Source organism: Metopolophium dirhodum, chromosome 6 (genome assembly GCF_019925205.1).
Source record: "Metopolophium dirhodum isolate CAU chromosome 6, ASM1992520v1, whole genome shotgun sequence".
Lineage (NCBI taxonomy): Eukaryota > Metazoa > Arthropoda > Insecta > Hemiptera > Aphididae > Metopolophium > Metopolophium dirhodum.
The window spans coordinates 6928520-6950175 of NC_083565.1; the positions used below are offsets into that span (position 1 = coordinate 6928520).

Sequence of the window (21656 nt, forward strand, 5' to 3'; positions counted from 1 at the left end):
CTTAAATATAGTTAGAGGAGCATTCATTGATGTTAACTATACATATACAATAAATAAATATTAATAAATATTAATAAATATTTTTAATTTTAGTTTATATTTAGGTTGTACAGTCAAATATAATTGAAGTTAACTATTTTAACACAACTTAAGATAAAAATTAAAAACGTTTCTTATATACCTAAAAATACAACTCAAATAAATTCTACGCACATATCAGATTAACTGCTTATCATTATTACACTCTTTCGACGTGTAATTATTGTTAATATTTACTAAGATAATATTATTTTATGTTGTAGGGCATTATTAATTATTTATTATAAGTCTAGTAGATTTGTTTTTTAATATCTTATATTGAGCCAAACGCGGACACATATTTGTGCAAATATTTCTTTTGTTTATTGTGAAAAACATTTTAAGAAATACCAAAAGATCAGAATTATGAAACACTCAGTATGATTTATGTATTTACGCTGTAAGTCTGTTTATGTATTTCCAATTGAAAACGGTGCCCTTATATTGCAACACATGGCATGTACTACGACAGTCGACGAGAAATGAGAATACATTATACTGATAGAATTTTAAATATAAGAAAAATTAATCGTTTTTCTAAATGTCACACAAGTTAAAATATATTAAATGAACCGCATCGACTGGCAAACAACCGTTTTCGAAATGTGACAAGTTAATCGCTGAAGCTTAATATTTACCAAGCCGAAGTGTCTATAATGAAAGGCCTATTAACTTACACACAATAAACCCAAAACCCAGTACTTACACTTATCGTAAATAATTACATAATGTATAAACTGTGTGGGTAATAAAAAAAATGTCAATATTCACGTTTTTAAAATCACCGATGCAACAAAATATTATAGTGCATAGTTATATATATATATATATATTTTCTTTAAACATTTTAGATTCTGATCAGAGCGATTAAATTATTTTGAAATTATGTATGTGTGTGTGTTTTTTGCTCATTAACAAGAATACACAACATTTTTATTTTTATTATTTTACATATTTTATTACTATACTATTATTATTATTTATTATTACTATTACTATACTATATCTATACTAAATAATTTACTTAGTGTGATTTTTGTGACTGCATTTCTTTGACCAGTTTTTCAATTTTCGGATGAATGTTGCTCATAGCTAATAGCATCATAGCATGTCGTCACTTACGTCCAAGCGATTCCTCTGTTTATTTTTGATTACAAGTAGACTAGAAAATCCTTGTTCACACAAGTATGTATATCAGTGTTCAGTATGTATACATATCACACACTGAGGTCTTATTTCTCGATCTATTTCAATTTCAGTGAATCCATATTTAATATAACTATCATCATATTTTCTCTTCCGTGACATATTCCTGACTAAGTCCGAGAAGGTTTAAAAAAAAAATCACTTAACAAAACCAAACTATAAACTTTTAATTTCTTTAAAAACGTACTGCGTGGTAATCAAACGAATAAGGAGCGAATACTGAATCAATATCCATAACCGTTATTAATCGGTATTCATAAAGTATAAATTTGTACTGTAAATATATAAGCAACGATGTTTGCAATTTACACAACTACTATCGTCGCGATAATAGTATAATTTATTACTCTGATTATACTTATAAAAGTGGAAAATACTAATTGGTCGTCATGATCTAATGACACTAATCGGCAGCAACAACGTTAAGATAACCGTATATTACGGTAAAACGGTATAACCGTATACGGCGTATAATACTCTACGGTTCCTCAATAAGTCGTGATGTTTTTCGCTATTTAAAAAAAAAAATTATTTGTAAAAGAATCGAAAAAAAATCTATGGTACCGCGGACCACCTATGACTGACCCACGGACCACCGGTTGGGAAACACTATTCTATAGCGATTCGTCTACTTTCTAGTTTCTATCAACCACCACCACGCGGGGTACCCACGACGCGATACAGTCGATTCTCTTACCAAGCCTCAAGGGTGCAAGGTGCAGGGGCGGGAAGACAAGTCGCGTCGGACGAGTACCGACCTCCGGCGATCAACTTGCTCTCGTTCTCCGACCATCATCACGACAACTCATCTTCGACACAATTAGATAACCACGCATCGTATTAATTTTTTTCTTGTACATCGTCCATACCTACAGGCAGTAGTACAACCTGTTAACCAATTAGCAACAATAAAGTTTTCACCGGTTAAACTTAAGCCGTGTTGTGTTTCTCTGCTGTCACCTAAACACTCAAATATCTGCGACTGGACTGTCACGGATCTCAGGCCATAATTCCAACAGCCCGCGTAAATCTGTAAAATATGTCAAAAACCATGAAAATTTAACACGAGGTCCCTCCTATATTACACTATTACAAAAAATGACTCTGACGAAGTAACTTGACAACCCATGTATAGCAGAGTGGTTATCTATATACTTCCACCATTTTTTTTGTTAGTTAGAAGGTATTGTGTTGATTAACTATGGATGAATCTACCCGATCTCGTATCAAATGCGTGCGTGTATTGTTATATATTTTGTTGTTATAGGTCTTCTGAAAACGAGATCCGTTGGAATAGCGTGGAGCGTGACACATGTAGTCAGGTAGAGCCATTAATGTATTTTATTAAAAAACTGTCAAAGAAAACATTCACTTATAGACTAAAAGTAGTAAAAAGATGCTCTGAAAATATTCCGGGATGACACGCAATACATTTGCATTTCAGAATAAAATAATGGTAAAATTAATATTTTCAAATAAAATCTTAATTTATAATTTATTTAAAAAAAAAAGTACTTGAAATAAACCTTCATTTAAAAATACGAATAATAAAAAAAAATCTGTGCAAGTGATTAAATATAATGTTTGTCAATCTCTCTGGCATAAACCATTATAAAATATGAAATATTTAATTAAATCAGAATGTACAAAGAAAATGTGTAGGTAGTTAAATATGGAAAATAGAATTTTATTTTAAAGTAAAACCTAACAGATTATTATCGATTTATATTCTTTTGTGAAACGTAACAAATTCTCACAGCGTTGTAAAATAATAATCACGAGAATTATGACAGTAATATTATTAATATTGCTGCGTCATATTATGTATCACATCGCATGTCACGCAATCGAAAATGAAAATCGATTTGATACATAAGGGGCACGGTTGTCTCGTTAAATATACGGCTCGGGATCTAGGTACGACGATATTAATAATAGTACATCGTCGCTGGAGAAGAAGAAAACGGTACAGTAAATTTAATTCCACGCACGCGTGAATAATGTTTACAATTTTACAAGTGCATAACCCACCTATACTTAGTACTTTACCTGCATCATGGCTGTATTCTTTGTCTGTCGGGTTTCCAGAGTATTCACACTTTGTTAACATAACCTGTTTCCACGTCTTGCAGAATCGGTTAAAGATATTTCAGTTTCACACGAATCGACTGAAGACAACCTACGCCTTAATTTAATACCGAATATCAGGGTTTTGGTTCTTTGATATCATTTGATAATATTTTACATTGGTATTACAATATTATATTATAGGTATTGGTGTACAATTGACTTATTACTTTAACAGTGTTCGGATTATATAAGTACTTTTTTATCTAGATAAAGATAAAGATAATTCAACTCAAATGTATCTAGATAGATATAAAAGATAACTTAACACATATTTATCTATATAAAGATAAAAATAAATACTTTTTTTATCTAAATAAAAAAAAGATACAATTATTTTTTAAATGGTTTTAAATGTAGGTATATTTTAGTTGGGCACTAGGAACATAATAATAATAATAATGATATAAATAAAAATAATTACACTATTTATAAACCATAAACTTTGTTTAAGAATCTGTATAAATATTTAAAAATGCGTTTGTACAATTTCGCAATATTTATAAATAAAAAATGTATCTAGATGAATTTATTTAGATAAGTAAAAAATTATCTAATATGAATGTTTAGATAATATCTTGCAACTATTTATCCAGATAAGATGAAAGATGAACAAATAATTATCTAGATATTTATCTAGACAAGTCCGACCACTGATTACTTAGCAAGTAAGTACCTCCTACCTATTAGTCGTATTAAAAGAACACTATTAAATTACTATATACCTACGAGTGAGTGTATCAGTTAATAACATAATATTATGAACTTTTATCATTGTGTCGGTAAGTATTTATAAGTTGCAACAGTTTCGCGTAATATATATTTGGGTACCATATATACGATTATACGAATATAATATTATAGCTGTTCCCGTGCACTTCGTCGAGCGTAAATATAAAATGAAAACAATTCTAATTTCTGACGTTTGTTTTTGTGCGTTTTGTGTTTAGGTTAGCGATAGAAACACACAACAAAAAATCATTATGTGTCATACCAACAAGTATAATATATAAACTAAATATGAAACCTATACATATCATTTGTATCGGAAAATGTTCAACAATATATTTCGTTAAAACGTATTTACATACATATTTCTTTATATGAATACACTATAAAACGAATAACAAATAAGATACGTTTCAACGTTTTATTTATTTATTTATGTCGTATATAGGTACACTAACGCAATGTTCAAATTGTGAGTAAACATAAGGCTATACTATCGCTTTATGACATACAAACTACAAATATAAACTATAGATAACCAATTTATTTTTTTACCAAGCGTAAGCCTAAATAAATGAGAGAAAAACAATCGAAGACGGAAGTTTGAGGTAATGAATTTTCTAGAGAGAATAAGTTTGTGAAACGAGGAGTTCCTAGAATCAGTAGTTCTACATCTACATCAAGCGGCGAAATAAGGTATCAGTACTTCCTAATGAGTTAGTCATTATGAATTTCCCGAGTTTAGGGCTGAAATTGGTTCACAGAATGACGGTACTAAAAGGTTAACTACCTGAGAATATAAATATTTAAGCTTACAAGACTCATAAATTGAAACCACGAAGTTAAATTATGTTTAAGATTTATCTTAACTCGGTGTATTGAAGGGAGAAGTTACCCACTGACGACACTCCTAGCGAGATGTGCAGGACGTGTGCATAAAGGGGAGATAGATGGGAGTAGGTCCTATGTAGAGTAATTTCCTTTTCAATATTTTGGAAAAATTGCCGGCTGTTAGCTTGGTTAACATTTTCGTTAGAATATTTGGGTGATCGACGATTAGAGAATCAATTGTGGAAGGTAACGTGCATGAACATTTTTTATTTTTAACATATACGCTCAACACATTATTTTTTGAAAATAATTTATCCATCATATTTCGAGAATATACGTCATATTGTTTCTTGTTTTTACCAATTGAAAAAGTTTGTTCTGAAACATGATTGTACCTTTCTTCCAAGTTTTAGCAATAAAATATTTAAAATTTTCTTTTACTAGAGGTGTTTTTGGTTTTTTTTTTTGCTGCTCCCATATTGCAGACTAGGCATGCTCACTCTTGCTTGATGTATGGTCACCAGGAGAATTTAAATTAAAAGATCATATATTATATAGGTATCACTAGAATGGTGAAGAACATTAAACCGATGGCTTACAACGGAAAACATCCTTCGTTCGTCAATTTTTTAAATTATTGTTTTGTGAATACACGTCTTAATTTTACACAAAATGTTAATCGATTTCAACCAAATGTTTTTCACTTAATACAGTATAGTACCTAAGAGTTTAGACCTACATAATATTATAATATATTATTAATATGTCACACATCTTGCAACCAGGTGTAAGTACGAATGCATGATCGTTGATCATGAAGCATTATAGGCTGTCGAGCACGCAGCGTAGTGAACACGGCGTGTTTTTCACAATGACGATAAATCAATTCCGTTTTGATTCAACGTTTGTCCTTGAGTTGAAGAACACAATCTGACGAGAAGTTACTGTGAACGTTAAAATTGAAATGAATAGTCTGTTGAAGTATAATCGTAGGTGGTGGCGTGATACGCGTGAAACAATTAATATTACTTCACTTGTTCCAAACCAGAAATTATTTTTGTTTCGATTTCGTAGGAGTGCGATGTTGTTACAACACTTATTGAAGTGTATCTGATACTTATATTTTATGAGTATGCTTAAATTAAATCAACTGAACAAATCGTACGAATGTATGTTAAAAACATTTAAAAAAAATTTATATATGTATCCATAATATATTTTGACGAGTGGTTTGTATAAATTGCTTATTATTAATGTTATTTAAATATATAGAGAAATCTTAAGAAATATCACCATAAACGATAACTCATTATGTATTTGAACATTTTAAAGTATATTATTATATTTTATGCACATAGTCACATAGATCACATTTTTAAACGGAAATAATTAATTCAACCTACTAATAGTCAAATAACTTACTTTATTAGCAATACTATCATAACTAAATATAATATATTATATTATACCTATAGGCTGATAGACCTTCCTTACTCAGAATCGTTTTTCGTATAGAATGGTAAACCTAACGTTATTGAAATATTGAATTAGAATTTAACACATCCATTACAAATGGGTCAGTCACACAGTAATTCCTGGGCCAATGTTTTTTGCTAATCCACCACTGAGTGTTTGTATTCCTCCTTCCACCCCGACTATTTTAAAAAGTTCAATGTTGACCTCCTAAAAGTACCAATTATATCCAATTTTCCTGAAGGAAACTGTATCAAAGTTGATGATCAAAACATTTTTTTGTATACTAGGAAATGTGTCTTCACTCTACAAACACATATAAATAAAAGTAAAAAAACATATTATTATCATTCTAAAATCAATACATTCATCGCTCGGAAACTAAAAGAAAAAACAACAAATGTTTTACCCGATCACTACTTTTCTAAACACAATATTATTATGTCGTGATGTTATCGACTTACCGTGTTTCCTATAGATTTGTTATCTCTGAAATTGCCTGTATATTATTTGGTTGTGGTGGGCATCATTAGTTGATTTCTTTTTCAATTGATAGATTTGGATAAAACAGTTCTGTAGTATTTCCAAAATATAAATTCAACAAACATGATAATTTGATACTACCAACCATGAATATTTTAGCTATATTATTCTATAAAAAGAGATAAGGTTGTCTTATTAATTATTTCTATATATTATGTAACCTTCCGTGTTATTTTATGTTAGAACCACCTGTATAAAGTAATTACTTAGTTTAAGAAGATTTAGTAAAATTCCGTAAAACTACTTTACGATTATACAAGACGTATAATATATAATATAAAGTTTAGAACGAATTACAATATTTATGAAAAAGGTATGATTAGAATTTTACTTCGGAGAATATTATATAACCAATATACAATAAAACAACGAAATATACACATTTCACCCACACGTGGTATAATATAACATTTCAAATCTATTCGATTAGGTATGAATAATTCGTGTATCCGGTTGACGCAATTAGAAATGAAATGGAATTTGTTTTGTGAAACCTACCTATCTAATGCTAATAATTCATTATTACTTATTAAATGAAATGAAATGGCAATAACGAACAGTAAATATTAAATACTATTATTATGATCCTAATGGAAACCGTCCAAAATGTCTACATAGTAAAATGACGATGAAATTTAATACGTATCAGAGTATATATTGATAATAACAATAATTATATACCTTAAATAGATTGGGATTGAAATAAATGTCATGGTAATAAATGTTGAAATGTCTACTCTGTAAATAAAACGTTGGATACATTTGACAATGGGAACGTATGTTATAGTTATTTGATAATACCGTAGCGCACAATATGCTTCTGCTGAAAAATGGTTATTCGTAATGATTATTAAAAACTAGAAAGTTGTACCATTTTAAAATCTACTATTATTATTATTATTATTGTCTCCGTTCAAATTAACTGTTGAAATATTTGTTTCTTTTGCGAGACTTGACATGGTAACCATATATTGTTCTACGCATTTTTCAAACGAATAACCTTCTTACGGTGTTATTGCAATAATGAAATACCGTAAAGTTTTTGGATTATTAACGCGTGTAGCTTGGAAACGTTAAACTTATCCAAGCGATTTATAAATTATAGTTAACTTATAATTAGTGTCATGGACGTATATTACTAGATTAGGATAAGTAAGTATTTAATGTAATAATTATAAAATAGTTAATAATACGCACAAATAATGGACAGTCGTGCCTACTATAATTTCCAAAGTACCAACAAAACTACATGAAAAAGCTATATATAAATACATGCAAGTAAATATGCTGTGACAATTTTTTTCTGCTAGTTTTAATTTTAATATTTAATTGAGCAGATTGAAGTATGAAGTAGTCCTAAATAACGTTTTATTTCTAACTCGTGAGTCGTGACATATATTATTCTTTTTTGCGCGTTCAAAAACAATTGGAACAATAAATCACACTGTTCACACATTTTTTCCTTTTGACAGTCAATGTCACTAACAGTGTTATTAGAAACTGTTTAGTCCTGAAGACGAATGTCCGTGTTTGATGTTAATGTGTATAGAAAATATTTTCAGATATTGCAGTGGATCGCGTATTCGCATCCCATGGTGCAACACGTATTTTTGTAACAATATCACTCAACATTATAATATAATATTATAGTGATGTGTTTGAATATTTAAAATTAAATCAGAAATAGTAAATTGATTATTTGCGATACTATGTCAATTAATGAATGATTGTTTGTTACTTATGTAGCAGTAGCAATACAATGCCCGTAAACAGCTCAAAAAGAGTCAAAATATTTTCAAAATTGTACGGTGTTAGAAAATGAATATATAAACATTCAGTGAAATTTTCGTGTATCTATAGTTATTCGTTTTTGAATTACAACAAAATAACAAAACCGCTACATGAGAAATAGAGTATATTTGCTCTCTCACACTATCCAAGATTGTAAAAATATGAACTTCAAACGCTCATAAAAATTAAATTGATATTCATAAAATAAAAAACTAAAAAAATTGGAGACTTAAAATATCCGTAAACAGCTCAAAATAAGACAAAATATTTTAAAAATGTTATATTGTATAGAAAATGCTAATATAAACATTCAGTCAAAACTACATGTATCTATGGTAGTTTGTTTTAGAATTACAACAAAAACGAAAATCGATTTTGCGTAAAAATTTCCGTTTTTCCTTAATTTTCCTTTTGTTTTTCACGGCGTTTTTGAAAACTACTGGAAATTTTTTACTTATGACCCCCCAAACTACCAACTAGATTATCAGTAAAGATACTGTTGTTTAAATTTTACTGTCCTAAAAGGTAATGACAAACACAAAAAAATAAATAAATAAAAAAATAAAAAAAAACACATATCATTGTAAAACTAATAATATTGAAGAAACTAATGCATAAAGAATAAAAACAAATATGAAATAAAATAAAAAAAGCTAACCTATTTTGTATTATTTTTATAACAGTTGGCCTTGGAATACTTAAAAATAGTCCTTAGGAAAAATTATACGGAAGACATAATAACATAAATACATAATAATGTGATTATTATTACGAACTTAGGTGTATACGTCTACCCATATGGTAATATATGAAGATGTAGAAGATACGCGAATGATAAATATATATATGCATTATATGTAAAAATTACATCATAAAAATAATGCATGTAAATTGTGTATATTATATAAGTACGCGTAACCAATAACCATTATTAAAGGTCAACTAATATCAGCATTATATCGATTTCCCTCGTTATAAAAATACAACCTATGTAAGTTATCACTACATTTTTTGATAAAATTGTCATTTATTTTCAGATATATTGCATCTCAAAGGGGATTTTCTCCATTTCTCTATGCCCAAATTTCATTGATCCTTACTCTCAATTATTTACTTTTATATTGATTTAGTAATACTAAATAAAGTAGCTCAATAAGTTCTCGTACAACATTGTTATTTATAAAATGATTCTGACTTAAGATTGTTGTGCAATTTAGTATACGATTGTTGTTCACATTCAGAAAACATTTTAATAAGAACAGTGACATTGATATTTCGAAAATGGGAGCTTAAGCCAAAATATTATGTCTATCGACTATTATTGTTTATCCAGGTGATAATCAACAGGTATATCTATTCAGCATTTCAGCAATATAATCTTTTACATCATATTAGAATTATTGACCAATATATTTAAGCCGTAATATATTATTTAGGTTATTTGTTGTAAAGCGTTTATTTAGTCTGAATATTTTCTGAAGTAGGCAATTTCACATATTGATGACATGTATGTGTGTGTAAAAAAAAATAAACAAATAAAAGCAACATTTTAATATATTATTATAATATAATACAATACTTGTGTATATACAAATAATACAATTATATTTTATTATCCACTAATTACTAACTACTATTGATCATTAATAAGCTTATTAATATTATTCTAAAATATTAACAGGATTTAACTTAGATATTATATTAATATTATTACACGATTCACAATAAGTTTAATTAGATAATCTAAACTACTTATATGGTATTTTATAAAAAAGACTACATTTTTAATTGTAAGATATCTTACATGGCCAAATTATAATAAAATTAATGATATGATGCTTACAATAAATAATATAAAATACGTCCAACTTAGAATTATGTTTTTACTTTTAGTTGATGATAAAAAGTATGGTAAATAGAGCAAGGACTTTCGAACATTGGTCAATTTTTTCTGGTATTTTTTTTTAATAGTATATTATGCTAAGTAGAAGCAGATAATATATCAAATATTCGAATACCGAAGTGAATACATTTTTGAATATTATTATTATTTTTATATTTTTTAATATTTCATACATTTAGATCATATATTATTATGATTTAAAAGTTATAATTCAATTTTAAGGATGTTTTTTTAAATGTGTGTAAAATTGCGTTTTTATATAAAGCTTTGTGAAAGCAGGAAATAATAAGAATCTAATAACTAATAATTAACTAAAACTATACGTTAGTTAAAAAATGTTTCCACTTTTGTAAAATTAATAAGTTTCTCATAAAATTTAGAACAAGCAGTGATTTTCAAATGACCTAAAACAGTATAGAACAGTAACATAGTAATATTATGATTATTGATAACATTTGTTTCTAAAATAGTTTTCGAACAGATTTTAGTTTTAGCTATAAATAATAGTATAAGTACTATTGGTAGATTCTTTATTCATATTTCAGAAGTTATATTGTGCATAAGTGTATATTTATATTTATAAATACATAAGTACCTATTTAATGATATTAAATCGTATGGACCACAAATGGCCTACAATAAGATAGAGTCGCGAGCATCATATTAATATAATGAAAAATATTATAAACATCAGAAAAAGGAATAATACTAATTATTTTAGTAAAATTTGTTAGACACGATCCGTGGTTTGGACACCCCTGCTATAGATTATATTATAGTTTGTAAAGTATAGATCCAGGAAGTCTTCACTGTTAATATAAATGAAAGTTTATGCAGCGAGGAAAATGTAGTTCGTATGTATTGTATTCATAGTCTGTTCTTAAAAACTAGAATGTAAATGTAATATTTTTCATATATTTTAGTTTTGAAATAAATGTTGTGGTTTAAAAAATAAATCAAAGGTATTTGAATGATATCGTATGTATAAGATAAATTATGAATCTTAAAAAAATTTCAGGAAATGTATACTTTCATTTAAAGTTTTATGTTGTACCTAACATAATAATATGATGAACAATATAATATAATAAAATTTAAGGTTTTAAAAATAGACTTTATTTCTCGTTGTTTTTGTTTTTGTTTTTTATGTTTTGGTTTCATTGTTTTTAATATCATATTTGTGTTCACATGTAGGTAAAGTAACCCTTTGCATAATAAATTAGAATACCCGAATCCATAACTCACGATGATTAAAATCAATAATTCTATACACGTATTGTAGGTTTAGTAATAAATGAGATTTGTTCTGAAAACACCGGGAGCGTAATTTTAGTTCATTTTCTATTAAGCTTTGCCACACGTAGATTATGAATAATATTGCACAAATTATACAGTGGCGCCTAATATTGAATGACAAAATATATATTAAATGCATACGAGTGTTTATAGCCAAAAAAAATGTAATAATATTGCTATTGGTTCAACGTCGAAACGAACACTTGTGGTAAACGTGGTAACTTTGGTCGGAGGTAGGACGTAATATATTATTATGTTTTGAAATAATGTACTTGTCTGTGGACCAAAAAAAAAAATAAAAAAAATAATGGAACTAAAATGAAACACGCTCGTCAATATCCCGTGATAGAAGACGTAATAAAATTGCTTGGTCTTGAAATGTGAAAAATATCTCCATGTACACGTCTTGTTATATGTATAATAAATATATTATAATTTATAAACATACATATTGTATACGATTTCAATAACCTGTCGATAAATTTAGGTTACAACGAGTGTCACTTAAATAGGGGTCCGCCTAGAAATGATTTGTCAACAGACGCCTGTAAATCATTCAAGCTGCTCGTTTACCATTATTTTATTTCTTTCGTGGAGATGCGTACGTCAGATTTTATATTTTGTTCGTCACCATTAAAATGTTTTAACATGATATGATAGGTACCGAAATTATTTGCTCAGCATAATGCCATAACTATATATCAGTAAAACGGGGAGATAAACTATGTTAAATCGCGTACATTTATCACATTTGAGCTCCAAACATTAAGACATTTTGATGGTATTTTAATTTTGATTTTATGTATAGAATTCGATTAGGATCGCTTTATTGGTTTTGTGCGGGTATATAACCAAGTAGCTGCAGTAGCGAGTTACCACACTTGAGTTTACAAAGCGTACATTTGTTGGGCCTTTTTATCGTAAGCTAGGGTGATGAAGAGGAATATGAAGATATTGTTTTGTCGTAGACGTCATATTATATTTTCGTTTGACCGCTGCTCACAAATGAGTTAAAAATAGCTGTTATTGGTAACCATAGTAAAGAAAAAAATACAAAATTAATTGAGCACAGACGTAACGCTATTGTAGGCAGTATACCTAGTAATAACTATTTCCAAAAAAAAAATTATATAAAGCAATATTTGTACATAATTACATTTATTTATTATAATACTTCAATAAACGTACAGCGTATACAATCATATACATCATGCGTTTTAATTTATAGGCGTCGGGGGGTTGCAAGCAGTCATTGTTTAGTATAAAAATATCCCCATTTTTGATCAATCGTACCGATCATCAAACTAATAAACATAGATAACATTTCTGAAAACATCTCAATTTGTCATAAAGATTACTAGAAATAGAATTTTCCACTTTACATTTTTAACCTTTCCTAAATAAAATTAGGTTTAAAATCTTAAATTTTCAGAAATTAAAATTGCGGAAACCCCACTATAAACTAACATTCACCATTTACGACAAATTAAAATCTCTATTCTGTGTTTGCTGTTAAACAGAACGATCGTTATGATTTACAAAAATACAAAAGAAGTAAGTACATATTATTTTCAGCGAAAAAACCACGGAGTTAACCGATCGGTGTCGCATGCACCATTGCACCCTATAACGTGTTCCTTCAAAAAATCGACCATTTGCAATCCCCATAACATTATAATATTATATTATATATTATAATTTCAATATATTACATGAGAAAATTATATTTATAATCTACATCGTTATAATAGTAAAATATACAATATTGGAGCAATATAAATAAACAACCATTAAGTTAGTGCATACCGCATACAAATATACAATACACATGCAGCTGAATAAATGGCGTTGGTGTACCTAAACGAATATAGCTAAAAGGTGTTTCACGAAACATGTTCACATCAATTTTACTTTATTTAACAATACATTTATAAAAGTATTGATTTTTAGAATTTTTAAGTTTATTAAGGACCATGTTTTGAAATATTTTAATTTTGTATACTATGTTTTAATATTTAGTTTTTTTTCGCGGGTTCAGAGTACCTACCTAATCCATTGCGCATGTTAAACATTTTCCTTGATTAAACATAATGCATTTTTCTTTAAGGTTTATTAATTTTAAATTAAAAATGTATGATTTAAATAAATATAAATACGTAAATAAAAACACATTTGCATTTTTTTTAATCTTTTCATGACACACGAATAGAAGCTATTAAAAATCTCATCACTTACATTATCCCAAATAACACTAAAACATACCTAGTTTAAAACGAGTGATGTAATAATTACCCCACGTGACCTTCTGAAGAGTAAAGAGTGTCATGTGGTCCAAACTTTTTTTTATCATACGAGTACCAACCTTTTTTACTGTAAATTAATATGTAGATGATTTTTTAGAAAATGTTTGTGCATTTAAACCAAAACTCGAACGAGTAGTTTCTGTTAAATGCATTATTAAAGCAAACAACGTGATGATCATACTTGGCGAATCTCTGTGTATATTTTATAGTTTTATACATTTTTTTATCAGCATTCTTGGAATTGAAACATTGTAATATGCCAACAATAATGACGTAGTGTCGTTGTTAAAATATCGTCATGGAATTTTCTATATTTTGTAAAAACATAAAATCGCAAAAAAATAATAATTTATAATAATTTATTATTGAAATGTTCTTATTAAAATATAACAATAGGGATTATCACCACAATCTGATAATTATGATACGATTGAGGGTAAAGACAGCAACTATTTAACATCAGCCGCATATTAAAAAAATAAAATTAATGCGATATTAAATATTAATTTTAATTGAAGTCCATTCGTACATATTTTATAACAATAAACATAATATACGTTTTGTATTATAGATTTCTGGCTTGTTAAAGTATAATATTATTAATAATGTATCATATTTCTTTTATCGTGTGGCTTTTTGCAAGTATTTCAAAATAATAAAGTCCCTCGATTATAAATTTCGAAAAAAACTCAAAATGACAATCGAAAATCATCGTCTGTAGAATTTAGGTAGAAACGAGAAATAATTTGTAATTTAAATGGTAACGAGAAAATTAAATAAATTAAACGATTTCCTCAAAAGTCGTAACTCCTACATTATGTTAACTTAAATGGTACACAAATACGCAGTGCTAGCTATATTTTATGGGCGCAATTATATATTTATATGCAAATGTTAATCACTGATACAGCTAGCCGTCTCTGAGTGGCCAAAAAATATACTCATTATAATAATACAGACCTGTAGAAATGGACAGAAACACTGTTGTAGTAAATTGCAGAAAAAAAAGCTCATTATAAAATAAATACGTATAATACATTCATGGCTATCAGAATGAAAACAAATTTACGGTGTTAGCTGTGAACACTGTCTCTGTTTTTGAACGAGACACGAATATTATCTTCTGCATCGTTAACTTTTACAGCAGTTGAATTCAGATATTTTACACTTTTATCAATATCATCATTCCGGTTTTTGACAGAATTTCAATCGCTATTAGATTACTATCGTTACGGATGTATTTTTTTTTTCTTTGTTTGTAGGTGACCGAACTCACAGAAAAACGACACGGAAAATGTGAGTGTACGCTGTACGCGTATATTATAGTACCTACGTCAAAAACGTGTTAATATTTTTCACAGAAAATTTTTAGAATTTAATCCAAAATTACCGGTTGGTTACAACCAATACAGTTGATACATTATTTATTCTTACCCTACGGTTAGTTCACATATAAAATTTGTTAATGTTTGCGTTGCAATTAATTATAAAAATTAAATACCCGAATTTGGTGGATAAAACATAACGTCAACAGAATATAAGCGCAGAAAAAGGATAAAAAAAAAATTATTATCGCATCATCTGGTGCTGTGACGACGTATTTTGGTCTTATATTGTTTTAAAAGTTTATCATTTATTAGTGTTATTTATATTTATTTTATATTATAATTATTAGTTTATTATAGTAGTCTGTTGTATATAATTTAAAAAAACGGTCGGTCGACATTAAATACACTTGAAAAAATAATCTTATAACAGTTATTATAAATGTATTTAAAAATGAGTTATGAAAAGGTTAAACAATTTCACGGATGATTTGAACGCATAAAATTCAAAATTAATAGGTAGGTACACCGCACACGCCATTGAATCAGATTTCGCAGAGCAAACACTATCCGAATTTAAACATTTAAACACACAATGTTAATATTGTTATTGTATTATCACGAATCCGGAATCAAGCTGTTTTCGTTTATTCTGAACGTCATGTAGTAGTTTCGCGTTATGGACAACTATGAGATAATTTGCACAATTTGCAGACATGAAAGGCTCTCAGATCAAAATAGTACCTAAATGTAGACATAATAATATACTTATAATGCATGTTTTAAAAAGCACACGGATACAAATAGCATTGGGTTATTTGCATTTTGATAAGTTTCACGGTGTAAGATGATCATAAATTCGGACCATAATATACCATTCGATTGAGTGAAGTATTTCGGAAATTCGGTACAATTAAATATAGTATTTTTGCGTATTGAGTATAAGTTATTAAAAAAACAATCGTTAGGAGTTATAAGACCTGTCATAGTTATATTTGTGTTGCAATTATTATAAAACTGATCGGAAATTCCTGGTAGAATTTTGTTTTCGTATTTTAAAGAATATTTCAATTATATTGATGCGATCGTGCGTGGCACAACTTATCACAATGATAACTACAGATGTTTATATTTAATTAATCTATATTGTGTATAAATGTGGAATTAATTTTTTACTAACGGCTAATCTCAGAAACTACTGGACCGATTTTAATACAAGTCACATCATTAGATTCTTTAAGACTCCATGGAGGTTTTAAGCTTTAGATCCTGTATAGGTTGCTAAAGAGTGTCTAAAACATACAATTTTTTTTTTGGCTTACGAAAATCGAATAAATTTTTGTTTGTAATATATTAGGTTTGCCATTCATGGCTATAGAAATAAAAGATACTTTTATGTAATATATATTATATATACATGAATGTACCAATGTTTGTAGATTATACCGGTGGTCCATTTAATGTAAGACACTCATTATTCAAATAATTATTAACGTTTTTCAAGTATGAATATTTTTCACATAATTTTAAGTCGTTAAGAACAACATTTCTCTAAAAATATAATAATAGGTATACTTTGTTTTTTAAAAAAAAATAGAAAATGTCAGAGGCGATCCTCGGATGATGTGAAAACATATATATATATATGTATATATGAGCTTAGACATATAGATTTATTATGTTGAATTTGAAGTAAATATTCTTAATTTAAAACGCGTGCTTTCATATTATTAATTGTAGGATAGGATTGAAAATGTTGAAGAATTATATTTGTTCAAATTTTATTTTTCAGAACACAAAGAGATAACTTTTAATAGAATAAAATATTTACATAAAAATAAATTACTTCCATAGAAAATTCGTTCGGCATGAATTCCAATTTCGGCATACCTCCAAAGTTAACGCCCAGTTCGACGTCCGAATTAGACTATAAGTTTCAAAAGAATTTTCGGTGTTTTTCGAAAAATTTGAAAACCAGTAGAACTTCAGATATAAAAATCGCCTCTCCTTTTAATAATATAATAGGTATCAAGCGTTACGAAAAAACGATAACGTTCGAAAATGTTCACCGCCCGAGCAGAAACATCTGAACGCCGTATAAGATGTTTTCACATCAAAACAAAATTATGATAACGCACATTTTTAATTACTTATTTCACAGTAGAATAACAATTTGAGGTACTTTGATTTATAAAAATCAAATTTTGGACAAGTTGCTTGTGATTTATAACTTATAATAGTATTTAAAGTTTAGATGAGGGGAGTGGAATGTTACAGGGGTAACCCACAAAATGTTTTCCACTACTCCACTCGTCTAAACTTCAAATACTTATAAGTTATAAGTTTATAACTAATAATCTACTTGTCCAAAATGAAAATACATATTGTTTATATATTGAAATACTCCGAATAATATTCTGCTTTAGATACTAAATACATTAAAACCATAGCACGCTACTCCATATTTTTCGTCTACACGGAAAATCTATGAACCATAAATATGTTTTTGTTAATATTAGTAACAATGACAATGAAAATTTTACGAAAAATTGGTCAGAAATAAGAAATCTTGTATTTAGCCCAAAAACATATTTATGTTAAAATGTATGTATTCAAAAAAGAAGGCGGGTTAAACAACTAGTATTATTATGTACGTACCTATAGGGTATAAGTAGATATCTAAATTGTGAAAAAATAGGTACTTCTAAATATGATTCCCTAATCGAACTATTTTCCTCACTTTTGAGTTTTGATTTATTCGAGTATAAATAGATAATACAAATTATCTTTGTTTATTGAAAACATCGAAAATCAATTCAAAAAATTATAAAAAACTTATTTGAATATTAGGTATACATTTATATTTCTTTGGTCTAAATTGGACAGCTATATGTGAGTCGTGATTGGCGTAATACAAACGACTACATAACTACGATCTTATTCCAGCTTATCGATACCAATGTCTTATGGAAATGTATTTTTAAAGATGACTATTATTATTATTATAACAAATACAGGGCCCCCGTCGTCCTAAAACCGATTCCAGTCACAGTTATTAACAGTAGGAGAGGGTTCTGAATCAAAAATCGTAAACCACTGGACCGTACACACAGATCGTCAGTAAAAAAACGCAAACCGTCGTCTTCAGTGTTCGTCTAGTAAGGTCCGTCTACACAACTCTACGACCTATCAACATCATACCTATATAATGGTGTTGGCGTCGTTGAGCCCGGCACAGATGAGCACCGTGGTGGCCGTGGTGGTGGTGTGGTCCGCGGCCCGCTTGGCGAACGTGCTCATCTGCACGTTGCCCATGGTGGTCGAATCGTTGATGGTGATCCGGTCCATCTCCCGGGTGCCGTTCTTCCGGCGCATGTAGCCGTTCTTGGACTCGGTGACCGTGCCGCCCTGCGACTTGACGATCCACCAGAACAGCTGCCGGTCGAAGTGCTTGCGGAACGTGCCACTGACCAGGTAGAGCGCGATGGGATTGATGCACGAGTTGCTGTAGCACAGGCAGAAGCCGACGATGCGCAACACGTGCCAGAACAAGTTGTACTCGTCCTGGGACTTGGGGTTCAGGTAGAACCACAGGTTGAACATGTGATAGGGCAGGAAGCACACGGCGAACACCAGCACGAACGCCATCACGGTCTTGGCCACTTTCTTCCGGGCCCGGACTTGACGCATCTGTCCCTGTAACGCGAGCGAATCGAAACGAACATTAGTGTTGGGTGTGCAGTAAAATAATAGGTACAATCGATTTATTATTATTAATTTTTAAAATCGAAAACGTATCCGAACGACGCACGCGGTTGAACATTTTTCAAAATGCTCACAGACGAACACTTAATATAAAAATTTATCACTAGTTTTGATATAATTTTTTAGTTTTATCTAAATCTAATATAATGTGTACTACACCACTGATTTGATTCGCGTTGACGTCGTGCGATTTGGGTAATTTTTAGTACTGAACTAATTCAAAAAAATAATATTATACAGCTGTATAATCCTGAACGTACATGAAATGTCACCCTTAGTTCAAATTGTGTTTACACGTCTCAATGTTTCATAATAGGTATTATACTATCACCATTCGATTTACGAAACCAACGACAGAAAGTGCTTTTTTATTTGCCTATAAAGTTGTAACAAACCCAATCGTTTCTGTTAAGGAATAAATGTAATAAATTATCGAACAAACACCATTCATTAAGCAAGAAAAAACGGGGGAGGAGGGGGAAGTTATCACAATGACAAAACTTTTATTCATATAATTTTACATTGTTAGGTACTTCATTCTATTTTACTTGCGGCTTTATTATTTAATAATGAATTTATAAAATTAATATAAATATATTAATCAACTTTCAAAAACTATATTGTGTATTTACGTCAATTTTTTATTTGTTTATAGTAAATAAAATATACGTATAAGTTTCAGAGCCTGTCACAAACAACGGTTCGTTTCGACGGTAAAATATTTTATTCAGCAGAGCTTATCATCAATTAAAGTACTCTTTTATATTCTATTAAATCAACATTTAAATTGAGTTATAAAACAGCGAATATTATATGATTATTGTCTATGTATAAATAATATGTTCACGTGTGAATTCTAAGTGAATCGAGATTAACTGATGTATTGGTTGTGAATAATGAGGTATTAATGTTTTTTTTATTAGTTTTGTTTATTTTTATTTCATAATTATTTTCATTAATTTCCCATCATAGCGTATGTCAAGAACAACCGAACAATTGAAAACAAACGTTAACACCTTTGGCATAAGTATTTTTTGAGATCAATTATTGCTGTTATTATTATGATGATGTCGTTAGATGTGGTTGTCAGAAATTCATAAAACAATAATCCTTACGATATGCACCGATTAATTATTTAGAAAACTAAATAATCAATATTCGGTAGTTTATTTCAAACGTATTTAATGTAATTCACAGAAAAACGGTTTTTTTTTCTTAATGCAAATAAATAACAATGGGGCTGATCGTATATATTATACTACCTACTTACAGCATCCATTACGTGATTGTGTATACACTATATAGTATACTATTTGAATTTAAATTAAAAAAAAAAGTTGATGAGATTTGTAAATAAATTTAACATTGTAAATGCACAACAAATGATTGTATCATTATATTTTGGTAGAAGAATGTTTATGGCCAAGTCGTCGAGAACTTATATGTTCGTGTTTTCCTATTTTATATAAGTTATGTTGGGGAGCTTTACTCACGACAAATACGTATTAAGAGACAATCACCGAACCATATGGAAAGATTATACCATTTTTTTCAATTGTTGATTGTTATCCACGGTAATTGAATTGTAACGAGATGTGAAATAAATACCTATGGGATTTGGTAAGATTTAGAATCGATGAACAATTTATCAGGGAAATCCGAAAATTCCGATAAAATAATAAAATCAGATTTATTTACACACACACACACACACACACACACACACACACACACATTGTACAATAACATATTCTTTTATAGCATCGGCGATAAATATTATTTTATTGGACACAAAACCCCAGGCGCTAACGTATAGATACACAAACATTTCTTGGAATAAAGAATGCTGGTATTTGCTTTATTATAATTGCTCGAATAATGTAAAATAAACGAATCAATTGACAACGATATAATATAACGGTTTGGTGAGTTTCTATTGCATTTACAAGGCAATTGTTGTGTATGTGCATGGCCTTCCCGGTTTTTGTTTGCTCCACCCGGTGCCATCGACCCTCAATCCGGATCTGCACACAGTATTATTATATGGTTCGGCTACAGTATATAATATTTGGTGCAATATGTCGAAGACGGTCTGCAGTATACATCCGACACACACACACTTAATATGTGTGTCTCATTATATGATATAAGTCGCGCAGTTGTGTCGGGATCGCATACAATATACACGAGCTAACCGTTTACCAATTTCGCGTAATGTGTACACCAGTATATATAGGTACACCCCCCAAAGGGCAATCGATTACAAATGGACCCTGTGGCGTCTAT

The 21656-nt window shown here is 29.1% G+C and overlaps 1 protein-coding gene across 6 annotated transcripts in view; it reads right to left on the minus strand.

Moving 5' to 3' along the window:
• Positions 1 to 21656, minus strand: part of LOC132946797 (neuropeptide CCHamide-1 receptor-like) — a 188643-nt gene that overhangs the window by 35997 nt on the left and 130990 nt on the right. For 4 of the 6 annotated variants that reach the window (XM_061016878.1, XM_061016875.1, XM_061016876.1 and 1 more), the window contains exon 5: positions 18807 to 19301. In XM_061016878.1, coding sequence (XP_060872861.1) covers positions 18807 to 19301 — 495 coding nt within the window. Of the gene's footprint in view, positions 1 to 10367; positions 16350 to 18806; positions 19302 to 21656 lie in introns of those variants that run through there. The other 2 variants (XM_061016879.1, XM_061016873.1) reach the window with 1 other exon arrangement.